General features: G+C 40.5%; 1 protein-coding gene across 1 annotated transcript in view; it reads left to right on the forward strand.

Moving 5' to 3' along the window:
* The first annotated feature begins 392 nt into the window (after window positions 1-392).
* The window catches only part of ust.S (uronyl-2-sulfotransferase S homeolog), a 131,671-nt gene continuing 104,846 nt past the window's right edge, over window positions 393-27,217 (forward strand). Inside the window, exon 1 of the mRNA XM_018265309.2 lies at window positions 393-1,722. Coding sequence (XP_018120798.1) covers window positions 1,482-1,722 — 241 coding nt within the window. The 5' untranslated portion in view covers window positions 393-1,481. The remainder of the gene's footprint in view (window positions 1,723-27,217) is intronic.

The raw sequence follows: 27,217 nt of genomic DNA on the forward strand, positions 1-27,217 counted from the left end.
CATTGACCAGGGGTGATTCTGGGGCTGGTGCCGACTGAAGCAGCAGCCCAGATGCCAGCCCCCCTCTCGTGCTCCATGCTCAAAAATCAGCATCAGATCGGGTCAAAGGGGGCATCACTAGTGCAATGAGTGCAATAGCGCTCTCTGCACGAGCAGAGCCAAGTTTCCGTTTCGACCCAGAAATTCCGTTTTTAAAGCGTAACTAGCCGCTCGCTGCAGCCTGAGGCAAAGTTCTCACCTTGCCTCATGGCAGGAGCGGCCCTGGCATTGACCATGCTAGGCAGGTAATAAGGGGAGGATTACGCTAGGTATACAGAAAGGGTTCTTTAAAGGGAAACTTATGGGAAAATGGATACACTTAGTTTAGTTACCTTCAATTGTTACAACCATCAGCCTTGACACTACCCTGGGCATGTAACAGAATGGAGGGAACAGAAAGTAGAGGGAAAAAATGCCGCAGCCTGTAACAGTCGCTAACATGTAGGGAGCAGGTTGAATGCATCAGCACGAAGGAATCAGGTAGTAGAATGGAGGGATGTGGCCGTAGGGAGCAGGACAGAGGGAGGTGGGGGAGGGAGTAGAGAGCTGGTTGTAGGGAGGTGGGTGCTGGGAGTAGGGAGCAGGACAGAGAAAGTATGTTGCAGCAGGAACAATAGCTTACATATAGAGGGAATACTCAGAGCTCAAATGAGACTTGATAAATAATTTTTAGGGAGCGAGCAGGATGAACTGTCATTTTGCACACAAATGCCAGGAAACAGACAAAAGTTTACCACGTACATATAGCAAAATCCTCCAGTAGCTGCATGGTCACACATGAGGAGGATGATCTACTACGTAAACAGCAGTCACTGGTTTCTCCACTCAAAGCCTGAAGGGGTCGCTGAAATAGAAAATATGAAATATCATCATGGAATGAGTAGGGGGAGGAGAGTACAGAAAGCTACAAATGAAAACTTTTTCCCTACTTCCAAGAAAAAAAAAAATCAAGCCCACTGTTTTAGAGAGAGAAAAAAAAGGCGTAATCTGACACTGAACTGAACTCTCATGATTTCTGCTGATTTGGTGCCCCCTCCCCTCTGGCCCGACCCAGCAAACATCATCTTCCTGTGTGCCATTCCCCTCAGAGAGAGAAGACATTCCGCTCAGCCCTGGGCCAGGGTGAATGAAACAAGAGGGCAGAGAACGGGAGGGGCAAGAAGATAGAGGGAGAGAAATAGGAAGATAGAACAGAAAGGGGTAGGGAGGGATGCAGAGAGGAAGAGGAGGAGGGTTAATGCAATGCAGATTGACAGAAAAGAGAAAGGAAAGCTGAACTTTTCTCCCCCCCCCCACCGAATGCCACACAAACACACACACGCAGTTTGAGTAATCGGAAGCGATGGAGAGAACAATCTGAATGTAAAAGCTACAGTAAAAAAAGGTGTGTTTAGCTTCTCCAATGAGCCAGAAAGCAGCTTGTGTCCTCATCGTGCGAATGGATGACCTCTTTGTGCCGCTCAGTAGAAGGAGGGTATATGATGAAGAAGCAAATCAGCAACTGTAATCATGTACCCAAGAACAATGTCAACAAGGGCTGTCTGTCTGCCGTACTCCAGCGTTTATCCCTGCGTGATTATGGCTTCTGCATGGGCTCCCTTATTCTCTTTTGCTTGGGTTCCCTTTTCTACCAGCTGAACGGCGGACCCCCGCATATCCTGTTGCAGCTTCGACACTATTTAGGTAAGTCGCTGATTTACATCATCATCGAAGCCCTGAACTAACAAAAGCTAATGACAATAGCAACACTGAAATTGGTACATTGCTTAGAGTTTATTTGGATTCAGTTATGTCTTAAATGGTCATGGACTTCGGTTGCTGTACGAATAACAAGTTGGTGGCAATGTTGAGCCATTGTCAAAACTTTTTTTTTAACATTAAGAAATCAGAATGTAGCACTATTTTCTATGTATTTATATCCCCTTATAAATATGTATCTGGTTTTATAATTTTATATATTATCAATCATCCCAGGTCTTTCTGTGTTATACATGTGACTGTCTCTATCTATGTGTCTGTATATTCATCCATTTCTCAATCACAGTGATGTACAACCTGCAGGTTTTGTGCGGTGGCGAGTACCAATTGCCTAAAAGCAATAAGAACAGTTCAGTGTAAAAATAAAAACTGGGTAAATAGACAGGCTGTGCAAAATAAAAAAAAAATCTAATATAGTTAGTTAGCCAATAAGATTCTTCAGAACTTATATGTTATCTAATATGCATCCTGTGCTTAAAGGGATCCTGCCATCGGAAAACATGTTTTTTTCAAAATGCACTAGTTAATAGTGCTACTCCAGCAGAATTCTGCACTGAAATCCATTTCTCAAAAGAGCAAACAGGTTTTTTTATATTCAATTTTGAAATCTGACATGGGGCTAGACATTTTTTCAATTTCCCAGTTGCCCCTGGTCATGTGACTTGTGCCTGCACTTTAGGAAAGAAATGCTTTCTGGCAGGCTGCTGTTTTCCTTCTCAATGTAACTGAATGTGTCTCAGTGGGACATGGGTTTTTACTATTGAGTGCTGTTCATAGATCTACCAGGCAGCTGTTATATTGTGTTAGGGAGCTGCTATCTGGTTACCTTCCCATTTTTCTTTTGTTTGGCTGCTAGGGGGAAAAAGGGAGGGGGTGATATCACTCTAACTTGCAGTACAGCAGTAAAGAGTGATTGAAGTTTATCAGAGCACAAGTCACGTGACTTGGGGCAGCTGGGAAATTGACAATATGTCTAGCCCTATTAACTGATTCATTTTGAATTTTTTTTTTCCCATGACAGTATCCCTCTAAATGGGTGCCCTCATGGTTACACAGCAGCATGTTTATATAAACTATAGTAGAGTTTTTGATACAAACAAACATACCAGTTTTACCAGTGCAGGGCAACAGTATATTAGTGTCATTCCTTTAATGCCACACGAGGAGATTCGGGGAGATTTTGTCCCCTGACGACTAATCGCCTCGTCTTTTGAGCGAGTATCTCCCCGAACTGCCGCGTGTGCATTAGCGCAGGCGACTTTTCATTGTAGCCTATGGGGAAAAACGCTGAGGCAGTTCAGGGATAGTCGCTCAAAAGACGAGGCGATTAGTCGCCAGGCAACAAAATCTCCCCGAATCTCCTCGTGTAGCCTTACCCTAAAACACTTTTTTCACATTTTTTGTTATATTGTTCCTTTAAATACTCCCAGAACAAGAGGTAGTTTTGAATATATGCCAGGTACAAGCACATGTGTAGTAGTGATAGCACCGATGGTATAATTGAAGGAATCGTTTCTGGGAGTTAAACATATTCACCTTCTAGGTTGTCAGTATTTTATGTGCAGTGCCAGGCCAACCCGACCAAGCGCTCTAGGCAACCTGGCCGGCCAGCCTGCTCCCCCATGCACATGTCTGAATGTGAACACACCTGACAGCAACCTGCGTATGCATGCACAGTAGCAGAGGGGAATGAGGGGAGAGCATTTGATGGGAGGGGAGATTGTCTAATGGGAAGGGAGAACAACAGACAGACTCCCTTCTATCCTCCTTGGTGGAGCACAAAGCTGCTCTTACTGGCTAAAGCAAACTCATGCCTTGATATATACTTGGGGCTCCCCTAGGGCTGGACCACTCATTGCCCCCCTCTCCCCCTTTAGGGGCACGAGCATGCAGGTGCAAGTCTTATATTGTTGGCTCCAGAGTAAGGGTATTGGTGTGTGGTGGATTTAAAGAGCTAGCAAAAATCCTGCAAGTCCCCAGTGTTTCCAAACCCATTGACATGTGGCTGGGCGGTATGACACCCCTAAAATTCTGCCTCCACAGGTCCAGGCCTTTGTGGCCTTTCCACAAATCTGGGCCTGAGAAAATGGACTCATGCTTCTAGAGAGTGCTATAACAGTTGCTATCCTGCACACTAGCTAAATCTCGTTCACAGGGTCCCTGCTCCCCGACTTCTCTAAAGAGATTGTCCCTTTAGGACAGGAGTGGCCATACTTTACTAATGCAGGGTCTACCTTTAGTGATGTTGTCCCATTATGATCTACATCCATAATATCACTGTTAACATTCTGTTCCATGGAAAATATTACTTAAATATTATATTGATTTTTAAAAATAGTAATATAAATTCTCTTATAAAACAACTATTACTTATGTAACCTTAACAGAATAAATATCTGAGTGAAAAGCATAAAACAGGAGGGTAATTTAGACAAGCTGTTTGTTGCCAGTGTCTTGAGATCTACTGATCACCAACTAAAGGTCTACTGGTAGATCCCAATCTACCTTTTGGACACCCCTGCTTTAGGGCCTAACACTTTTGGGGCCTTGTTGATCCCAGGCTCAATGGGGCTTCCTCCTGGTTCAACAGATGCAGGCCAAAGAGTAAGGACACCCCGTGCCAAACACTAAATTGCAGTGAGGCAGCAAATGGTGATAGGCCTAAAGCCAATGAAAGAAATATTTAAATACGTATAGCCTTGTTACATGGGTGTTTGTCCAGCAACAAGGGAAATGAGGAACTGTATGGAATTAAAGCCATAGAATCATATGGGTCCCTACAGTGCCTAGGCAATTAGGCAGTATGGTTGAAATCAGTTTAGGTCTTCTGACCAAGCCCACTGTAAAGGGATTGTTAACCTTCAAACACTTTTTTCAGTTTAGTTGTTTCCAGGTAGTACACCAGAAATTAAGACTGTTTGCAATTACTTTATATACGTGATTGTTTTTCTAATAATTTTTCACCTCCTAAAGCAGCTCTGGGAGGGGGGGTCGCCGATTCATTAGCTGTTCTAAATTGATACATTTAGCTGATACATTTCTTCTCTTTGTTCCTGCAGAGTAGAATCTCTTCATTAAAAGCAGCTGTAAGATATGATAAAATAGTTGCTAATATTACAAAGATACTGCCAAGAAATCTATCGACTAATGTAGCTGATAAAGGCATTAAATTGTAACAGTTCAGAATCTGCACCTGGATTACTGAGATGCCAGTCTGAGATGTTAGATACAGGAACAATAAACTTTAAACTTAAATTTTGCTGAAATGATAAAAAATAAAAAAATGGAAAGCAATTGAAAAGAGTCTCTATTTCTGGTGAACAATCTGAAAACAACTCAACTGAGTACCAGTGGGTCAGGGGCAAAATTCTCATTTATGGGATTCTACAGGCACTCCAAAAAAATTGTAATAGCACTACCTTCAAGCAGATCAACTCAAATGCAATAAGACATGCCGTAAATATATGGCCTGTGCTAACTGGCACCAATTAGCCTGTAATAACAAAAATGGGGATGCCAAAAGAAAAACGTCTTCACTTAAGATAACATGATTACCTTATGAACATTTGTTCCAAAATTAAGTTAAAAAAAATAAAGAAATGGAAACGATTTTGTGGTAAAGCTCTGCTATTTTTTAGGGATGCTTAAGTCAAAAGTTATAACAGATGAATGGTCTGATGATGAGTCCAGGGCAAAGGTCCTTTTGCCCATTTATTAAAGCACCCCTGCCTCTGACTAAAAATACCTCTAAACATCAGTTGCCTCTGCAATAAGTATCAGGCCTGGATTTGTGGCAAGGCTGCAAAGGCCTGGGCCTAGGGTGCCAATTTAAGGACAGGCATTCTAAACAGTAATAGGGATGCACATGAAACACTTTGGGGGGGGGGGGGTGGGCACTGCAAGGGCAGGTGCCAGGACCCTGTGGCCTAGGGGCAGCAAACTGTAAATATGGGCCTGCTAAGTATGTGTGTTTAGTAGATGAACAGAGAGATTGAGTTGACAAAACTAAATGTAGGTCTTGGTAAATTTTAATTTAGTTTCTAACCTAGAAGAGTCTGACCTGCAGCATACATTGTAAAAAGACACTTGTCCATCAAATTCAAGCAGTCTTAATGGATGTCCTTGTGTCAGTTGAAATGATCTACTGGTAAATAAAGCACCAGGTAGTAATTGTATTGTCCCCTTATTTATCTAGATATCTTTATATATAATGTATAAGGGTACTTGCAGTATCTACCAGTACCAGAGCCGGGCCAGGGTGGGCATGCGCCCTAGTCAACTTGGCCAGCTGTTGCACTGAAGGGGGGCACACATGGGTGAATAGACGCTGGCCCGCAGCGTCTATGCGCGAATCACTGTGTGCGCGCATGAACGGACTGATGCCAGTGCGCATGAGCCAATCGACGTGAGCGAACAGACGCGGACAGTCCAGACTAGGGGGTAGGAGCCGGAGGAGGTATTTGCCTGGCGCCCCCTCAGCTTTGCGCCCTAGGCAGGTGCCTACTCAGCCTACCCCTTGTTCTGGCCCTGACCAGTACCCATAGGTCCTTCTCTGTCATGGATTTGCCTAAAACAATTCTATTAAGGGTTTAAGGGGCTTTCATATTTTTACATCCTAATGCAAATGTTATAGGGACCTTACATTGTAAGCTTATCTGGGGCAAGGACTAATGTGAATAATGTACAATATCTGTAAAGCGCTACAGAAATGTTTTGGCACTACATAACAGGAAATAAGATCAAAATAAGGATATGGCCGCTGCTACCCAGGGATTCTACTGCTTACACATTTGCTATGTGTTCTGGGTTGTTAGATATCACTAGATCCAGTATAGTATGATTTCAACAACCTGCAACAAAAAATTATGTAACAAATTTATAAACCTGTTTCCATTAAGTGACCTGGCATTACTAATGCACCAGAAAATATCTGGGTAATTAAAATCCACCATTATAAAGACTTGACCCAAACAAAACAGACTTTTCTATTTGTAATTGAAGCTTCCTCTTCACTAACTTGAGGGGTTTATATCATGCTCCCAAAATTACTTTGCTGGGCTCTATCTGTGAAAAGTTCAACCCATAAGGCTTCATTCCCCTCATTTTCCACTATAATTTTTTCCTTTATATTGATATTTAAATCTTGCTTAAAGAAACAGACCCCTCTTTCTTTTCTATTTCACCTGTCCTGTTGAAACAACGCATATGCTGTTATACTTACTGCCCAGTTGTGTGACTCATTCAGCCATGTTTAAGTTATATCAGTTACATCATATTCCTCTACCAGTGCCAGTACCTTCATTTTACCAGTCAAGTCTTGCATTTGTAAACATACATTTAATATGGGTATCAGCTTATGAACTGTATAAATAGTCCTCCTGCTATTATCAGTACCCCCCAATCAAATCTCCACCTCTCACTTTTCCCCAAACCGTATTATTCATTGAGTAACTCACTGCACCCTCCCCCCATGCCTATTTTAAATTCTCCTAAATCCTTCTAGCCATCCTCTCCCCAAAAGCAGCTGCACCATCATGAATGAGGTGCATTCCATCTATGGCAAATAGCTTGTAGCTAACAAATTAGCCTAGTTCTCAAAAAACCCAAACACCTCCTTCCTATACTAAGCTCACAGCTAGGGATGTAGCGAACTGCCGTTTATGTGTTCGCGAACGCCGTTCGCGAACACTGGCAAAAAATGCGAACAGTTCGCGAACTGTTCGCGAACTTCGAACATCCGAAAATCGTTCGCTTCGAACGATCGAAGGATTTTAATCGTTCGATCGAAGGATTTTCGTTCGAATCGAACGATCGAAGCCATTCGATCGAATGATTTCATTCAATCCAATGGCTTCGATCGTTCGATTCGAACGAAAATCCTTCTATTTTAGCGATCGAAGGAATCGAATGGTCGAATGGTCGAACGATTTTTGACGCGAACGCCTATTGGCGAACGTTGCGTGACGTTCGCGAACATTCGGCGGACGCGAACAGTCGAAGTTCGCGCGAACAGTTCGCTACATCCCTACTCACAGCAACCCATCAATCCCCCTAAAACACATCTGCCTTCTTAACATTGCACATGGCACAGGTACTATTTTTCATAAGTAAGTAGCAATATGTACCAAGACTGCCCAGTGTTTCCCAGCCCCTCCAAATAATCTGTCCACTTACTTATGAACCTCAGCACCAGGCAAACAACAGACAGTTTGTCTTGTGGGGTCCTTGCTACAATGTTTTAGAACTGATTTTCTTTGATGTAGCTGTGGCAAAGGCACTACGGTAATTTTAAGCTGGCTCTAAAAACTGTATAGTGGGTGACACTAAAAGGATTAAAGTACCTCTCTCCTAGCAAAAGTGGCTCTGTATATCCTTTATATATACAGAGATGTGGCGTAATTTTACAAATATGAAATGGGGACACATCACTTAAAGGAGAAGGAAAGCTACGGAGGCATTTTATTGCCAATAGATTAGCTGCAATAGTGCAAGCTAGAATGCTATATTTATTCTGTAGAATGTTTTACCATACCTGAGTAAAAAGCTCTAGAAACTCTCTGTTTGTTTAGGATAGGAGCTGCAGTATTAATGTGGTGTGACATCACTTCCTGCCTGAGTCTCTCCCTGCTCTGGGCACAGATAATAGCAGAGAAGGGAGAGGGGGGGGGGGAAGAGGAGCAAACTGAGCATGCTCTTGCCCAGGGCAAGGAGGTTTAAGCTGAAGGCAGGAAGTCTGATACAGAAGCCCATGTGTACACAATAGAAGGAAAGAAATGCTGTGTTTCTTTTGACAGGGGACTCAGAGCAACACTGCGTTGAGGGTTTACTGGTATATTTAGATGGACCTTTCTGATAAGGCTTACTTAGTTTTAACCTTTCCTTCTCCTTTAAAGAAATAACATATGCTGAAACCATTGTCTAAACACCCATCTTGGAAGGAACCTTGTTGACTTCCAGAGATTTGGCTGGTCTGATTTGGCCAAGCACATTTTGAGAATCTCTGTTGGTGCACGAAGATTGGTAAATTGCTAATTTGGTGCCATTATTTAGCATGTAAACTATAGACTTGTTAATTTGACATCAGTGGTAGGAAAAGCTTTTGAAGGGGGTAATAAGGAACTATGGGTTTGTACTAGCATGATTTTATTCATAATACATCTTGGCAGACACATTTTATTGCCTTCTATAAGGAGATGAGCAGAGGCCTAGATACAGGGATGGCAGTAGATGTGATTTTGTTAAACTATTTGATTTGGTAGCACACAGAAAGTTACTGATTAAACTGAGTAAAATTGGCCTGGAAAATGGTATTTGTACTTAAAGAAGAATTGGCCATAGGATACACTACAAAGAGTGGATGTTAAATAGAACATTTTCTAATCCAACAGTGGAGTAGCACAGGAAGTCTGTCCTTGGCTCTATGTTTTTTAATTAATTTATTAATCACCTTGAGGTTGGAATTGTAACATTATCTGATGCTAAATTGTGCTGGGATGCAGATTGTTGACACATTACAGAGATATATTAGCTATATAATCCTTCTAGATCTCTCTGCAGCCATTGACACAGTTGACCACACACTCCTCCTTGACATTTGATACTCAGCTGGCATTCGTGACACTGCTCTTTCATGGTTTGCATCTTGTCTGTCTGACCGTTCCTTTAAAGTTGCCTTCTCTAACTCTACTTCTACTACGTTCCCTCTCTCAAGTCTCTGTTCTAGGCCCTCTGCTGTTCTCGCTCTATACAACTTAACTAGAAAAACGTATTCAGTCGTTTGGACTTCGGTATCACTTTTATGCTGATGACACCCAACTCTAATTGTCTACTCCTGATCTTTCTAATTCTGTCCTTTCCCAAGTAACAGACTGTCTCTCTGCTGTCTCCTCCTGAATGTCACAGCACCACCTGAAAATGAACCTTTCAAAAACAGAACTCATTATATTTCCTCCAAGATCTTCCCCTGTCCCTCAGATATCATTTACAGTAAACAACACTACCTTTCATTCCACCACACAGGCACGATGCCTAGGAATTATCCTAGACTTGCATCTGTCTTTTTTACCACACATTTAAACACTTGCAAAATCTTGTTGTATTCAACTGCGCAACATTACCCGAATACGACCATATCTCAGTTCAGAAACAATTAAAACACTGATTCAGTCTCTCATCATCTCCCACCTTGATTACTGCAACCTATTCAACAAGTCACCTTTCACAACTCCAATCTAAATGGGGCTGCTAGACTCATTCATCTATCTCACCGCTCAACAGCAGCTGCTCCCATATGCATGTCCATTCACTGGCTCCCAATCATCTCTAGAATCAAATTCAAGTTACTAACACTCACATTCAAGGCCCTTAATAATGAAGCCCTTCCTTATATTTCATCTTCTGCCCATTCTCGCCTACAAGACTTCTCTCGGGCTTCTGCTTTTCTCTGGAACTCTCAAACTTTCAAGCACTCCTTAAAGACCCACCTGTTTAAAGAAGCTTATTCAGTGTACCTAAATTAATCAATCATTGCTGTATCAAAAATCACAACATTGTTTCTAAAATCCTAATGTCTCAATTGTACCCTAACATTTCATTGTAAACTCTAATTTGTAGGGCCCTCTAATCCTATTGTACTCTGTAACCCTTGTTTGTTATCCACCATTTATTCCCTGTTTGTTATAACTAAGGTAAAGCACTGCGTATCTTGTCAGCGCTATATAAATAAATAAATGATGTTATGTGATATTGGAGAACTGGGCAGCATTGGTGATAAATGTACTTTGGTAGAAACAATATAAATGCTAGTTATACACTAAATGGAAGTGCATGTGGCCTCCTTAAATTAATGGATATGACTGGAGAGAGGGCAGAGTTGTGAAACTAATATTTTCAAACCTTGAGGTTTCCAGGTATCCAGGTTGTAGATGTTTTCTCTGTAAAAAAAAAAGTTGCTTGCGAGGGGCCATAATTACGCTTTAAATCAGAGTACGTTATAAACACAGTGTTGGACTGGGGGGGGGGGGTCCGGGCCCACCGAGGTCCATATAGGGTTTTCACCTTTTCAGATGGGGAACAACAGGTAGGGTGGATGACGTCTGGGGAGGAGAGGATGATTTCAGGGGTTGGACTGGTGCTGGCGGGGGAGGTGACATTGGGGGCGGGATTTATAACATGGCGATCAGCGACTGGCTGATCGACATGTCATTAATTTCACTGTCCTGTCCAGATTTCCTAATTTGGAGATCTGGACAGGCAGTTTTCACACGAACAGCCCTTCGGCCTTTCTTCATTTGAAGCAGCCAAGTTGGCTCTTCATGGTGAGGGCAGTAAGGTTGTGGAATGCCCTGCTGGGTGATGCTGTGATAGCAGACTCTATTAATGCCTTTTAGAGTGGCTTAGATGACTTCTTGCACAAGCATAATATCCGAAGTTATTGCGATCTTAAGATTTACATATTGGTATATACATTTTATATTTGTGAGTGTATAAATAAGTCTGTATATGTATGTATGTATGTATGTATGTATATATATACAGTATATGCATTGGGATTTATTTGAAAGTATTGAACCTGATGTATTTTTGTGTTTTTGCAACCCAAATTATCTATGTAACACTACGGGAAGGGTCCAGATAATGAATTTCATTGCTTTTGGTAATACCATGTCAGAATGTATAAAGAGCAAAGCCACAAACAAACACATAGACAGATCTTCTGACATGGAAGAGTCCTTTCAGTACACAGCTTTGGAGTTGCATGGAAGGAAAGACCATCTGTACACCTTTGAACCTTCTGTCACTCAAGTTATTTATCACCTTTGAGTGTTTTTAGGCTAAAATCATTATATCATTGACATAAGGGATGGGGTAGGTTCCCTCCTGTTGAATTACATGGGTGACTCCCTGGTCCATATTGCAGCATATGAATGCACATACTGAGTGAATGACCTAGAGCCAGCACATGTTGTTGGTATGATATGTTCATATCCACAGAGTGTTCTGGCTATGGTTCCCAATAAAAGACTATACATATTTGGAAAAATACAGATATTTTGCACACATAGAGGCCCATTTATAAAAGGTCAAATTTAGAATTCATGTGATTTTTTTTAAATTAAAAGAGAGAGGTTACTGAGAGGTTATTTAAGAAAAACGTTGAATGGCTAATATTCGATCTAATGGTTCCAACCAGAAAATATCAAATCGTATTTGATTCGTATTCGTACAAATCAAATTTTTCTCTGGAAAAAAACTTGAATGTCAGGAAGGCTATTAACATCTCCAAATGGCTCAACGGACCTCTGCCATTGATGAGGTGGTGATTATTCAAATTAGGACCAGGCGCGTTTCAGGGGCTGCTGTCGCTCCCGTTTTAAAAAATGGAAATTCGGCTCTTAAAGTTACCAGAGGAGGCTTTTTGCCGGCCCTGGTAACTGGCCTCTCCATGCCTACTGAGGCAAGATTCTCACCTTGCCTCATGGCTGGAGTGTCACCGATTAGGACTGTTCCGATGGTCAAGTTGTGATAAATATCACATTCGAATTTAAATTCGAATAGGGGGATTAAAATTTGAATGTGTGAATTGACACTCTAAAATTCAAATTTACTATTCGACCTTGATAAATCTGCCCCCTAATGTGCAAACTAAGGAAAGCATCCTTTTGCAATTGAAGAATTCTGAGAGTTGTAGTTTAGCAACATCCAAATATCTTTAGTGGACATCTTTATCTTGAGCATTTGTGAGGGCTCTTACACATAGTAGTTTTTTCCTGTGTTTAAAGTGTGTTTAAATGCAGGTTTGAGCGCAAATATACACATGCGCTAATTGATTCCATTATATTCGGCCATGCTATACTCATGAGTGTTCTGAGTTGCACTTTACTCCATTTGCGTTTCAGTGCTTTGTTTAAATGCAGCATGCTGCATTTTCTTGAGTTTGATTTACCTTCAGCTATCATAGAATAGAGGTTGTGTTTGGAATGGACAAAAAACATGCTTAGTTGAGTTAAAAAACATGTTTAAACTCAATATTTTTTTCATGCTCAGCGTGCGTTTGAAAAACACAGAAGAAAACGCCCATGGCCCTTCATATCCAACAGCTAAAGAGGTGGTTCACATTTAAGTTAACTTTTAGTATGTTATAGAGTGGCCAGTTCTAAGCAGCTCTTTCTATTGTTCTTTGTTATTTATTTTTTATAGTTTTAAATGATTTGCCTTCTTCTTCTGACTCCACTGACCCCATCTAAAACAAATGCTATGTAAGGCTACACATTTAATGTTATTGATACTCATCTTACCATTCAGGCCCTCTTCTATCCATATTCCAGTCTTTTATTTAAATCATTGCAAGGTCGCTAGGGTAATTTGGACCATAGCAACCATATTGCTGAAACTGCAAACTGGAGAGCTGCTGAGTAAAAAGCTAAATAACTCAAAAACCACAAATAATAAAAAATAGAAACCAACTGCAAATTGTCTCAGAATATCACCATCTACATCATACTAAAAGTTATCTCAAAGGTGAACAACGACTTTGAAAGCAAAGTCTGTTAATCTGCTAAAATGAAGTTCTGAGTGGTGTTTTCAGCAGTAAAGCAATATTTAAGTTTCATATTTGACATTCATAGGAAAAAAGGATTGTCTCATAAGTTTTGGATGAATGGAATATGTTTTCTTAGGATTTGTTTCCACAGCTGAGGGGAAAGAAACATGTACAGCATAATTAACGACAAGTATTTCAAAATGTTGTTTTCATGACGCTAAGAATGTTAAATACAATTTAATAATAGTGTGAATTAAAAATAAATCAGATTATAAATACCATGCACATATTAAACTGAATATTTGTGGGTGCTTGTAATAGAATGCATTTTTATCTGATTTTGTAACCCATAATGAGCAATCAGATGTGTGTAACAGTAAATGCTTCTTCTAATTGGTTATTAACCCTTTAAGTGCCAGCAGAATTTCACATTTTGGTTACGCGAAATGCCAGCCGTTTTTGAAACATTTTGTGCTCTCTCACTTTAGGGGCATTTTCTGAGGGGAAACCTATAGTTTACCTAGGAAAACTATACATTGTTTTTTTCGGTAGAAACTGAGCTTTCTAAATCTGCCTGAGTTTTCATGTATTTCCACCTGTGCAAAAAAATTTATAGTGCTAAATACCAAAAAAAATGAAAAATTACCATTTTTCATCGTATATCAATTTATACCAGAAAAATATTTCATTTTACGGATGAAAATCCAACTGATTTGGAAAGCCTTATGTCTCTAGAACGTGCCAATACCAGATATGTATAGTTTTAGGGAGATTTAGGATTTCTGTACAGCAAAAACTCCCGGCAGTATATTACCGAATTTTGAAAGCACTAAGGCAGAAAACGGCATGCTTTAGATTCCAAGGCAAAAAATCCTGAAACCGTAGGTTTACCCCAGAAAACCATACATTTTTGAAAAGTACACATTCTGCCGATTACAAAATGGGTAACTATGTCTCTCTACTCCCAACTACCAAACATAAAAGCTTGTCTGAACATAGCGGTTTTTCAACAAAAAATTCAAAATTCTGAAAAATCATTTCAAAGGTTTTATTTTGCTGCTCCGCATATCCCAAACTATATTAGGTACCAAGAAAAAGCACCTGAAATATGATTGCCAGGGGTCCACTGAACAGTTTGATACCCATTATGCATAGGTTTACCAAAGTATCTGGCATTTAGAGACACCAATATGTAGTTAGCACATCCAAATTGTTCAGGACTTTACTTCAGCTACTGAGAAATCAACACATTGACTGCATTTTTGTGGGGTAAAAACACAGAAATATATGTTTACCCCCCAAACCCATATATTTTTGGAAAGTACACATTCTACTGAATCTAAAATGGGTACCCATGCCTTTCTGCTCCAAACTACTGAGTCGCAAGGCTTTCCCAAAATTGTCGGTTTTGGTGAAATATCTGAAAATTGCCTCAAAGCTTCAACTTCTCAGCACCATATCACCCATGTATCGTTATGCACCAAGAAAAAGCACCCTAAATATGATTGCCAGGGTTCCTCCGAACAGTTTGGTGGCCATTGTTCATAGGTTTACCAAAGTATCTGGCATTTAGAGGCCCCAAAATGAAGTTAGTGCATACAAATAGTCCTGTGGGCAACTTCAGCTAATGAAAGATCAACACATTGACTGCATTTTTGTGGGGTAAAAACACAGAAATATATGTTTACCCCCCAAACCCATACATTTTTGGAAAGTACACATTCTACTGAATCTAAAATGGGTACCCATGCCTTATTGCTCCAAACTACTGAGTCGCAAGGCTTTCCCAAATTTGTCGGTTTTGGTGAAATATCTGAAAATTGCCTCAAAGCTTCAACTTCCCAGCACCATATCACCCATGTGTCATTACGTAGTAAGAAAAAGCACCCTAAAAATGATTGCCAGGGTTCCTCTGAACATTTTGGTGGCCATTGTTCATAAGTTTACCAAAGTATCTGGCATTTAGAGGCCCCAAAATGAAGTTAGCGCATACAAACAGTCCCGTGGGTAACTTCAGCTAATGAAAAATCAACACATTGACTGCATTTTTGTGGGGTAAAAACACAGAAATATATGTTTACCCCCCAAAACCCATATATTTTTGGAAAGTACACATTCTACAGAATCTAAAATGGGTACCCATGCCTTTCTGCTCCAAACTACTGAGTCGCAAGGCTTTCCCACAATTGTCGGTTTTGGTGAAATATCTGAAAATTGCCTCAAAGCTTCAACTTCTCAGCACCATATCACCCATGTATCGTTATTCACCAAGAAAAAGCACCCTAAATATGATTGCCAGGGTTCCTCCGAACAGTTTGGTGGCCATTGTTCATAGGTTTACCAAAGTATCTGGCATTTAGAGGCCCCAAAATGAAGTTAGCGCATACAAACAGTCCCGTGGGTAACTTCAGCTAATGAAAAATCAACACATTGACTGCATTTTTGTGGGGTAATTTTTTGTGGGGTAAAAACACAGAAATATATGTTTACCCCCCAAACCCATACATTTTTGGAAAGTACACATTCTACAGAATCTAAAATGGGTACCCATGCCTTTCTGCTCCAAACTACTGAGTCGCAAGGCTTTCCCACAATTGTCGGTTTTGGTGAAATATCTGAAAATTGCCTCAAAGCTTCAACTTCCCAGCACCATATCACCCATGTGTCATTACTTACTAAGAAAAAGCACCCTAAAAATGATTGCCAGGGTTCCTCTGAACATTTTGGTGGCCATTGTTCATAAGTTTACCAAAGTATCTGGCATTTAGAGGCCCCAAAATGAAGTTAGCGCATACAAACAGTCCCGTGGGTAACTTCAGCTAATGAAAAATCAACACATTGACTGCATTTTTGTGGGGTAAAAACACAGAAATATATGTTTACCCCCCAAAACCCATATATTTTTGGAAAGTACACATTCTACAGAATCTAAAATGGGTACCCATGCCTTTCTGCTCCAAACTACTTAGTCGCAAGGCTTTCCCACAATTGTCGGTTTTGGTGAAATATCTGAAAATTGCCTCAAAGCTTCAACTTCTCAGCACCATATCACCCATGTATCGTTATTCACCAAGAAAAAGCACCCTAAATATGATTGCCAGGGTTCCTCCGAACAGTTTGGTGGCCATTGTTCATAAGTTTACCAAAGTATCTGGCATTTAGAGGCCCCAAAATGAAGTTAGCGCATACAAACAGTCCCGTGGGTAACTTCAGCTAATGAAAAATCAACACATTGACTGCATTTTTGTGGGGTAAAAACACAGAAATATATGTTTACCCCCCAAACCCATACATTTTTGGAAAGTACACATTCTACAGAATCTAAAATGGGTACCCATGCCTTATTGCTCCAAACTAATGAGTCGCAAGGCTTTCCCAAAGTTGTCGGTTTTGGTGAAATATCTGAAAATTGCCTCAAAGCTTCAACTTCCCAGCACCATATCACCCATGTGTCATTACGTACTAAGAAAAAGCACCCTAAATATGATTGCCAGGGTTCCTCTGAACATTTTGGTGGCCATTGTTCATAAGTTTACCAAAGTATATGGCATTTAGAGGCCCCAAAATGAAGTTAGCACATACAAATTGTCCTGTGGGTAAGTAACTTCAGCTAATGAAAAATCAACACATTGACTGCATTTTTGTGGGGTAAAAACACAGAAATATATGTTTACCCCCCAACCCCATATATTTTTGGAAAGTACACATTCTACAGAATCTAAATGGGTACCCATGCCTTTCTGCTCCAAACTACTGAGTCGCAAGGCTTTGCCAAATTTGGCGGTTTTGGTGAAATATCTTGAAATTGCCTCAAAGCTTCAACTTTCCAGCATTGTATTGTCCATGTATCATTACCAGCATAAAGCATCCTAAATATAAACATATGGGTCTACTAAACAGTTTGATGCCCAATGTGCATAGATATACCAAACTATGTGGCGCACAGAGACCCCCAAATGACAATATGTATAGACATTTTCACGGCTGACGCGCTGGCTGCTGCAATATAACCACCCGGTGTGTGTATTATGCGACAGACCACCTAACAGTACAGAGACCCCAGAAAACCATATATTTTCAGAAAGTACACATTCTGACGAATCCAATATGGGTAAATAAGTGTTTCTACTGCAAACTGCCAAACTGCAAAGCAATGCTGAACATAACGGTTTTTATCAAATTTCTGAAAATCGTCACAAAGCTTGAATTTTACCCCATTATATGCCACACATTTCGTAACGTATCAGCATAAAACATCCTAAATATGAACGCCAGGGTCTACTGAACACTTTGATGCCCAATATGCATAGATATACCAAACTATGTGGCGCACAGAGACCCCCAAATGACAATAGTGTATATTACATTTTCACGGCTGACGCGCTGGCTGCTGCAATATGAGCACCTGGTGTGTGTATTATGCGACATTAGACCCCCCTAAAAGTACAGAGACCCCAGAAAACCATATATTTTCAGAAAGTACACATTCTGATGAATCCAATATGGGTAAATAAGTGTTTCTACTGCAAACTGCCCAACTGCAAAGCAATGCTGAACATAACGGTTTTTATCAAATTTCGGAAAATCGTCACAAAGCTTGAATTCTACCCCATTATATGCCACACATTTCGTAACTTATCAGCATAAAACATCCTAAATATGAACGCCAGGGGTCTACTGAACACTTTGATGCCCAGTATGCATAGATATACCAAACTATGTGGCGCACAGAGACCCCCAAATGACAATAGTGTATATACATTTTAACGGCTGACGTGCTGGCTGCTGCAATATAAGCACCTGGTGTGTGTATTATGCAACATTAGACCCCCCTAACAGTACAGAGACCCCAGAAAACCATATATTTTCAGAAAGTACGCATTCTGACGAATCCAATATGGATAAATAAGTGTTTCTACTGCAAACTGCCAAACTGCAAAGCAATGCTGAACATAACGGTTTTTATCAAATTTCGGAAAATCGTCACAAAGCTTGAATTCTACCCCATTATATGCCACACATTTCGTAACTTATCAGCATAAAACATCCTAAATATGAACGCCAGGGGTCTACTGAACACTTTGATGCCCAGTATGCATAGATATACCAAACTATGTGGCGCACAGAGACCCCCAAATGACAATAGTGTATATACATTTTCACGGCTGACGCGCTGGCTGCTGCAATATAAGCACCTGGTGTGTGTATTATGCAACATTAGAACCCCCTAACAGTACAGAAACCCCAGAAAACCATATATTTTCAGAAAGTACACATTCTGATGAATCCAATATGGGTAAATAAGTGTTTCTACTGCAAACTGCCAAACTGCAAAGCAATGCTGAACATAACGGTTTTTATAAAATTTCGGAAAATCGTCACAAAGCTTGAATTCTACCCCATTATATGCCACACATTTCGTAACTTATCAGCATAAAACATCCTAAATATGAACGCCAGGGGTCTACTGAACACTTTGATGCCCAGTATGCATAGATATACCAAACTATGTGGCGCACAGAGACCCCCAAATGACAATAGTGTATATACATTTTCACGGCTGACGCGCTGGCTGCTGCAATATGAGCACCTGGTGTGTGAATTATGTGACATTAGACCCCCCTAACAGTACAGAGACCCCAGAAAACCATATATTTTCAGAAAGTACACATTCTGATGAATCCAATATGGGTAAATAAGTGTTTCTACTGCAAACTGCCAAACTGCAAAGCAATGCTGAACATAACGGTTTTTATCAAATTTCTGAAAATCGTCACAAAGCTTGAATTTTACCCCATTATATGCCACACATTTCGTAACGTATCAGCATAAAACATCCTAAATATGAACGCCAGGGGTCTACTGAACACTTTGATGCCCAATATGCATAGATATACCAAACTATGTGGCGCACAGAGACCCCCAAATGACAATAGTGTATATACATTTTCACGGCTGACGCGCTGGCTGCTGCAATATGAGCACCTGGTGTGTGAATTATGCGACATTAGACCCCCCTAACAGTACAGAGACCCCAGAAAACCATATATTTTCAGAAAGTACACATTCTGACGAATCCAATATGGGTAAATAAGTGTTTCTACTGCAAACTGCCAAACTGCAAAGCAATGCTGAACGTAACGGTTTTTATCAAATTTCTGAAAATCGTCACAAAGCTTGAATTCTACCCCATTATGTGCCCTACATTTCGTAACTTATCAGCATAAAACATCCTAAATATGAACGCCAGGGGTCTACTGAACACTTTGATGCCCAATATGCATAGATATACCAAACTATGTGGCGCACAGAGACCCCCAAATGGATATATAGTAGATAAAATTTACAAGGCAAAACAAAATAAGGCAATAAAGAGTGAAATGCAAAAAAAATCCAATAAAACCACAAAAATCAATGGGTTTTTTTCCAGACTAGTGTTATCGGCCGTCAGAATCACAGTTTGAATATTTTAGCTGGGCCAAACAGGTTATACGGCTAGAAACAAGTGAACACAACATACGCAGAGCTGAAAATGCAATAAAATGGCAAAAAATTCAATAAAATGGCTAAAAATGCACCAAAATACCCAAAATTGCAATATAATCACCGAAATAACATACAAAAGATATTGCACAGTACGGTTAGCGAATACGCTATTCGTAATGGCAATAAAACATTTTTTTCAGCCAAAAAAAGAGACGATGCGATAAGAAAAAAAAAAAAAAAAGCCACAATGCCATGTATGTGCGTGTGCGTGTGTACAAATGGTAAATAACATGTTATGTGCGCGTGTGTGCGTGTGCACGTGTGTGTAAGTGCAGTGAGTGTAAGTGACCCCCCCCAATCCACAAAAATGTATGTGTAAGTGTGTGTAAGTGTGAATCTAAGTGTGTATTACTGTAATAAGTGTGTGTTGGTGTGTTTGTGTGTGTAATTGTTGCACTAACCTGAAAAAGTCGCTGGAGACTGTTGCAGACGATCAGGAACAGCCCCTGGAAGAGATCTGCGACGTCATCTGTGTCCCTGTGCTGTGGGGGCGGAGATCTACGGCGCGGTGTAGGCTGCAGCAGCAGGACACGTAAGTAACACGTGCCTGCTGTTTTTTTTGGGCCCCTGGGCGATCGCGCCCCAGGGGCCACTCGATCCCCTGCTCTGCTTGTTGCCTAGGGGCAGGGGATCGAAGCGGAACGGAGCGAGCGGCTCTAACAGCCGCTCCTCCGCTCCAGAACCCGGAAGTGCTGCAGAACGTAGAATCTACGTTCTGTGGCATTTCAAGTTACTTTTCCACAGAACGTAGATTCTACGTTCTGTGGCACTTAAAGGGTTAATGTTTAACAGATTTCATTACTCCATGAGCATCTTGTTATTTTGTTCTTTCCAGTATAGTTAAAAAAGTGCAGCTCTCGTGGCTTCTATATTTGATCCTCCAAGATCTTTGCCATATATACTATGGGTGCTCTGCCCATGTGTTCCTCACCAATACTAAATTTAGAGAAAACAATTAAAAGCAGTACTCTGGTGGAAAAAAGGAAAACATGTTTATTCAGTAGGCAGCTATGGATATGTGGCCCTAACAAATTTCTGGCGTTCGGCTCTTAATCATAAACTCACAAAAATGTGGTTGCAAAAGCTATTTAAGATAATGTGACCTTAACATTGTGAGCATATGATAAAGGTGGTTCACCTTTAAGTTAACTTTTAGTATGTTATAGAATGTCATTATTCATTTTCTATAATTTTTTATTTCTGACTCTTTTGAGCTTTCAAATGGGGTCACTGACCCCATTTAAAAACAAATGATCTACATGGCTATACATTTGTTATTGCTAATTTTTATTATTCATCTTTCTATTCAGACCCTCTCCCAGGGGCACTCCATCAATGAGGCGAGTTGAGCAACTCGCCTCAGGTGGCAGCGACCCACTAGGTACCAGGGGCCGAAAAAATGCCGCTCATAATACTTAAAGGGCCGAATTTCCGGTTTCTTCTAGTGCAGAGAGTGCAATTATGCTCTCTGCGCTCACGCCCTGGCCCCTCCTCCACCCTCGTGGACCCCCAGGACCAAAAAGTTGAGCGCACCGGGGGGGGGGGGGGTTAGTGGTAGCAACACCAAGCTGCCTCAGGTGGCGGAAGGGCCAGGATCGCCCCTGCCCTCTCCTATTCATATTCCAGTCTCTTATTCAAATCAATGCATGGTTGCTAGGGGAAACTAACCCTAGCAACCAGATTGCAGAAACTGCAACTGGGGAGTGTTGAGTAGAAACAACTGTTACTCTGTTTGTATTTACATATAAAATGGATGTGTAAAATGCCTTAGGTACTTACACATTGGCATTTTTACTGTGTTTGGTAGGTCTTTACTTTTTAAACATGTGCAAAACTTGTGCAAAGTTCAAAAAGGTTGCAAAATGTGTTTTCCCACAATGCAGCTTTATTTATTATTTCATATTGGGTCAGTCAGGTGTAGTATTGATAGCTGCACCATACAAGGCATTTGCTAGTGATTCACTGTGCAAGTCAGTGATTGTAATTAATTTTGCAAGTCAGCTGCAACCCACCAAGGGTGTCTGGAAAGTAACAGATGTCAGGCAACAACCCAGTCTGCCCTTGGATCTGTATCCCTGTCAGAAACATCAGTGCTATATGCATTATGCTATATGTTATTATTTGGTCTGAAAATAGCTGTTTGATAACATGTATATGCAATTATACACTGTAAAAAGCAAGCTGCAATGGTCAGAATTATGTGAAGCCTGTCATGTACTTATCTATTTTACCCACAGGCATCATGTGAGTTTTTTTTGGTTTTGTGATTGATCCTTCTTCTTTTGTATTTCTTTTTATGTATACTTTATTATTTATATTATGTAAGTTTGTATCTTTGAAAAACCTTTCAATAAAAATATGTTACAAAATAAAAACTTAACACAACCACAAATAATAAAACACACCAGTTGCAATAAACTAAGATGAACTTTATATAACAGAATAAAGATAAAATGCAATCACATATAAATATCAAGCCTGCTCTGGGTTGTGGTCTTCCAACTCCTGGCACAGTTTCTACCCAGTACACAGCCCCACACACCACTCCTGGTGGACACACAGTCACATTCCCAAGAGCTCTTTACCACAGGTAGTGCTGTCTGCCCCCTATACCTCTTCTTTAGATCGAGGCAGTAGCTCCCACATAGCAGGCACACGTTCAACACCTGTCCTCTCACAAGGGACACATACTGGGACCTTTCAATACCCTTTCCTCAGGCCAAAACTCACTGAGGGCTCACACAGTGCTGGTACAGGCATCCACAGCATGGATGCCCTTTCAGGCCCGGTTCCAACACTCATCCAACACTCATCTTCAGGCAGCTCCATTACTTTCTCTGCTGCCTCTGAGCTCCAGCCATCTCACAATTATTTGGGTCCCCCTATCCCTGAGCCCACCAGGGGCCTCACATCCACGTGGCATCTCTCTACTTAAGCCTCTTTCAACCCTATTCTGGGGTGGAAGGAAAAAAGGGACTGAGCATATGCAGCTCAGGTTTTTATAGTTCATGAGCAAAGTGACACCTTCTGGCCAAATCTACTAGGGCTCACTTCAATAGGGACAAATCACTCACTCCCCCTCCCAGATCCAGTTTAGGTCCAACACTTAGCTGGCCACAGCAGGGGATTTCCAACCATGTGAAATTCTCAGACCATAGGGGAATGTAACCCTATGAATCCCTACAATAGCACTGGTTACTTACTTAATTGCTTAACTGCACAAGTGTGTTTGGAAATGCCATACTAAGGAGGTAGGGTGCAAAGAACAATAAAAGGGCGCAGTCTGTCACTTTGTGCTATTCCTTCCTTTCTTGAATAATTGCAAGTCTTTGTGCTCTGTTGTTGAGCACAGAGACCTGTGATGAAGCACAAAAACCAATGGCTGCCCCCATAAATACAACTCAGCCTGTGTTGGCAGTACTGTATTCATGGGGGGGGGAAGCACTTAGATGACCCCACCATCACCTTCTATCCCTTCCTTATTTTTTATATCATTCATACAGGGATGGCCTGAGTCCTGCAAAGTGTTTTGTGCCTTGCACCAAATTTTTACATCTGTCTTGATATACACAGTGCAGCACTATCCCTGCTGCAAGTTGGATTTGAATAAGGACTTGTGAGTGTGCTTCAGGGTGCAGGGCAGTCATAAAAGAGCCCCATTGTGTCTTATATAAGCAAACAATTCTTTATGTACTTGCTTTCTGTCTGTAACAAAAAGACAGTAGTTTGAACTTGAGGATAGAGTATCTAGCATAAATAAATCTAACAGTTATATTATTTCATAAATATTTTTTAAAATATTAGGCTAGGACCAGATGATATAAATTCATAGCAGGCAGGGAATCAGCTGCCTGTCTGCTCGCAGGGCGATTTTGGAGCAAAATGTTGCATTTCTGTGCTGATTCACCATCCATTCACCCAATGGAAACAGTGCTTCTGGGTGCAAGAAGAAGCAGGAGACCTGTTGGAGGGGCAGCAGGGGAGCAGGAGCTGCAACTGTCTGGCTCAAGCCAGACTGACATTAAAAGCCTTAGGCTAGGACAAGAAGAAACAGATTCTCTGGTGGAGAATCTGTTGCCTGGCTGCTTCCCTTCTTTTCCATTAGGGTGGATTTCAGCGCAAAGAGTTGAATTTCTGCATTTTAATTTGCCACATTTTCCTGCACTGGAGTGTAAACAATGCTTCCAGGCACAAGCAGAGCAGGAACAGAGAAGCAGAAGACCTGGTGGAAGGGCAGCAGGGGAGCGGATTTTCCCTGCAGTCTGAGATCTGCAATTGTCTGGCCCTAGCCAGACTGACATTAAAATATCTACATTAAAAATCTACATTGGGAGGTACATTTATCAAAGGTCGAATTTCAAATTCATGTGAGTTTTTTTAAATTCCTTTAAATTAGAATATACTCAAAATTCGATTGGGGGGTTATTTAATAAAAAAAACTGAATATCTAAAACGTGCACGAATTTTACTAACTCGAAAACTCAAATCGACTTTGAATTGTATTCGACTAAACTCGATTCGAGTTTTTTCTGTGAAAAAACTCGAATGTCAGGAAGGCTGCTAACATGTCCAAATTGGTCCTTGGACCTCTCTCATTGACTTATACATGAACTCGGTTGGTTTTAAGTGGCGAACAGTCGAATTTGAGTTCTTAAAGGGCCAGAGTATGATGAATCTCAAAATTGAGGGCATTTAAGTAAGAAAATGTCTATCCTCACATAGCATTTTAAAATAAAATATGAAAAATACTGTTTGCTTTTTTTGAAAAACTGAATTCAGTACAATATTCTGGTGCCAGCGCACTTTTAAATAACGTGTTTTGTTCTGTAAGAATAATTGCAGGGCATCTGGTGGAATACTGGAGGTTGTATTCTTATATCAGCGGTCAGACACCACCCCATGGCATACTTATTTTTAGGGTTTTTGTGGTAGGCATAGTTAAAAAAAATGTTGGCAAGAAATTCAGGAGGTGCGATTCCTAAACTGAGCAGCCGTATACAGTTATGGGACCTGTTATCCAGAATGCTTGTGAACTGGGGTTTTACATTATTTGGATCTTCATACTTTAAATCTACTAGAAAATCATGTGAACATTAAATAAACCCAATAGATTGCTTCCAGTAAGGATTCATTATATCTTAGTTTAGATCAAGTACAAGGTCCTGTTTTATTATTACAGAGAAAAAGGAAAAGCTTTTAAAAAAAATTGTATTGTTTGAATATAATGGAGTCTATGGGAGACAGCCTGTAATTAATTTGTAGCTTTATTCGTAGATTAATTTCTGTATAACGGATCCCACACCTGTACCATTATGGATATATAAAAGAGAGTGCTTTGAAAGAGAGACAGGATTATGAATAGAGGAGGGCATAAATAGAAACATATGTAATAAAAAGTAACATTATAAATAACATTTTAGCCTCACAAAGCAATAGTTTTTGGATGCTGTAGTCAGTGAGCCCCATTTGAAAGCTGGAAAGAGTAAGAAGAGGAATCAACTAATTAAAAAAAACTATTAAAAAATTAATAACAAAGACCAATTAAAAACTTGCTTAGAACAGGGCGAAGTACAAAGACCACAGAAAGCCACATACTGTATATATAGTACAATCTGTATTTCACTTGTAACCATAGGACATGTGAGAAAAGACAGTATAGTAATGTGCAACAAACTATGTGCAATCTCGCTATGTGCAATCGAAGAATAAAAAAGAAAAATATAATTAAAGTTTAATAATGTAACATTACCCCACACAAAGAAAGCACAGTAAATCTCATTAAATTAAGAGACAAGTTAATTTCTACATAGAACACTAAAGGCAATTTCTGATGATGCAGATGAACGATAATCTTTATGTATACGGAAATGTGGCTAAAGAAAAAAGCTGATCACCTTAATCTCTATTGAGACAATAGATAGATAGATAGATAGATAGATAAAGTGCGCCCTTGCCCTGTGTGATGTCAGTTGACACAATGACAACAAGATGGTATGTGAGCCTTGTATACTTTTTTTTACCTACTCCAGTTACCTTGTGCAGCACAGACTTCTTCAGTTCCCAACAAAAGCCATAGTCATCAGTCCTGATGGCCCTAACAGGCATGCTTTTTCAACCACCGCAAACTAGGGATTTCACCCCTTTTGTCTCTACCTTGGAGACCTGATTTCTTACTTCAGGGTTTCTACCAAAATTCCAACTTGGATACAATCTCACTGATGGTGTGACTGTGAGAGCTCCATCTGGTGGAAAAGGGGATTCTCAGATCAAGTAACTGGGAACCCTCCTCCAAGCTTGCAAGACCACTGCTTCATCCTTCTATTACCGCATAGGGCATACCAATATCTGCTGTAAACAACAGTCACAAGCCTTTATGGAGTGCAAGAACCCTCTCTTCATCATGATGATCTTGTACATGGTTTGGGAGTTAGCTTCCTCAAGGTCCCAATATCTGCTCTCAGTTTTTTCAACAACAGCTGGCCATTGAACTCAACATCATGGCCTTTATATAGGCAGCTGACCACCATTTAAACACCCCATACCCCCATGGGATTTGAACCTCATTCTGCTAGCGCTGCAACTACCTCCATTTAAGAGTCTTGACTTTGTCTTCAACACACATGGACACCTCACCTCACATGGACCCATTTTTCTGGTGGCCATCTTTTCAGCATGACGGTTCTAGGAGTTGGGTACCATCAGTGCCATTATTCCAGCCCATTATTACAGCCTTTAATAAAGACATTGTTCTCACATTCTTCTTTGCCTAACCAATCAATAGGAAAGAACAACTCCTCCACAACTTCAACATTGTCCATTGGATGTATTCTGCATCCACCAATCAATAGGAAATAACAAGTCCTCCACCCCTTTGACATTGTCCATTGGATGTATTCTACATCCGCCAAACAGCAAGTGCAGTACAAGAATCTTGGATGCCCTCTCTGTTCTCTATCGACTCACAGGGCAATATGGCATCCAAGGTTTCCTTTACCAGATTGATTAAACACCATGGGGCTCATTTATAAACTTCGTGCAAGGCAGATTGTTTCGGAAAGTGAATAAATTTGCCCTGCACATAGTTATATTTATCAAGCTGAATAAGTGTGGTGCAAACAGAACTGCAATTTTTTTTTCACAATGCGAATGTCTATAAGAGCTTTTTAAATATGTCAGAAATCGCAAATTGCAAATATTTATGTGCGCACTCTGCAACTGAATTATGCCATAACCTTGTTGGAGGAGAAAATACGTGCAAAACACTTTTACAAATTGCGAATTTAAGTTACTGTCGATGCTATTTTCGCACACAACAACCTAGCACAGTGGGTG

The sequence above is a fragment of the Xenopus laevis genome, chromosome 5S (assembly GCF_017654675.1).
Source record: "Xenopus laevis strain J_2021 chromosome 5S, Xenopus_laevis_v10.1, whole genome shotgun sequence".
In the NCBI taxonomy this organism is placed as follows: Eukaryota; Metazoa; Chordata; class Amphibia; order Anura; family Pipidae; genus Xenopus; species Xenopus laevis.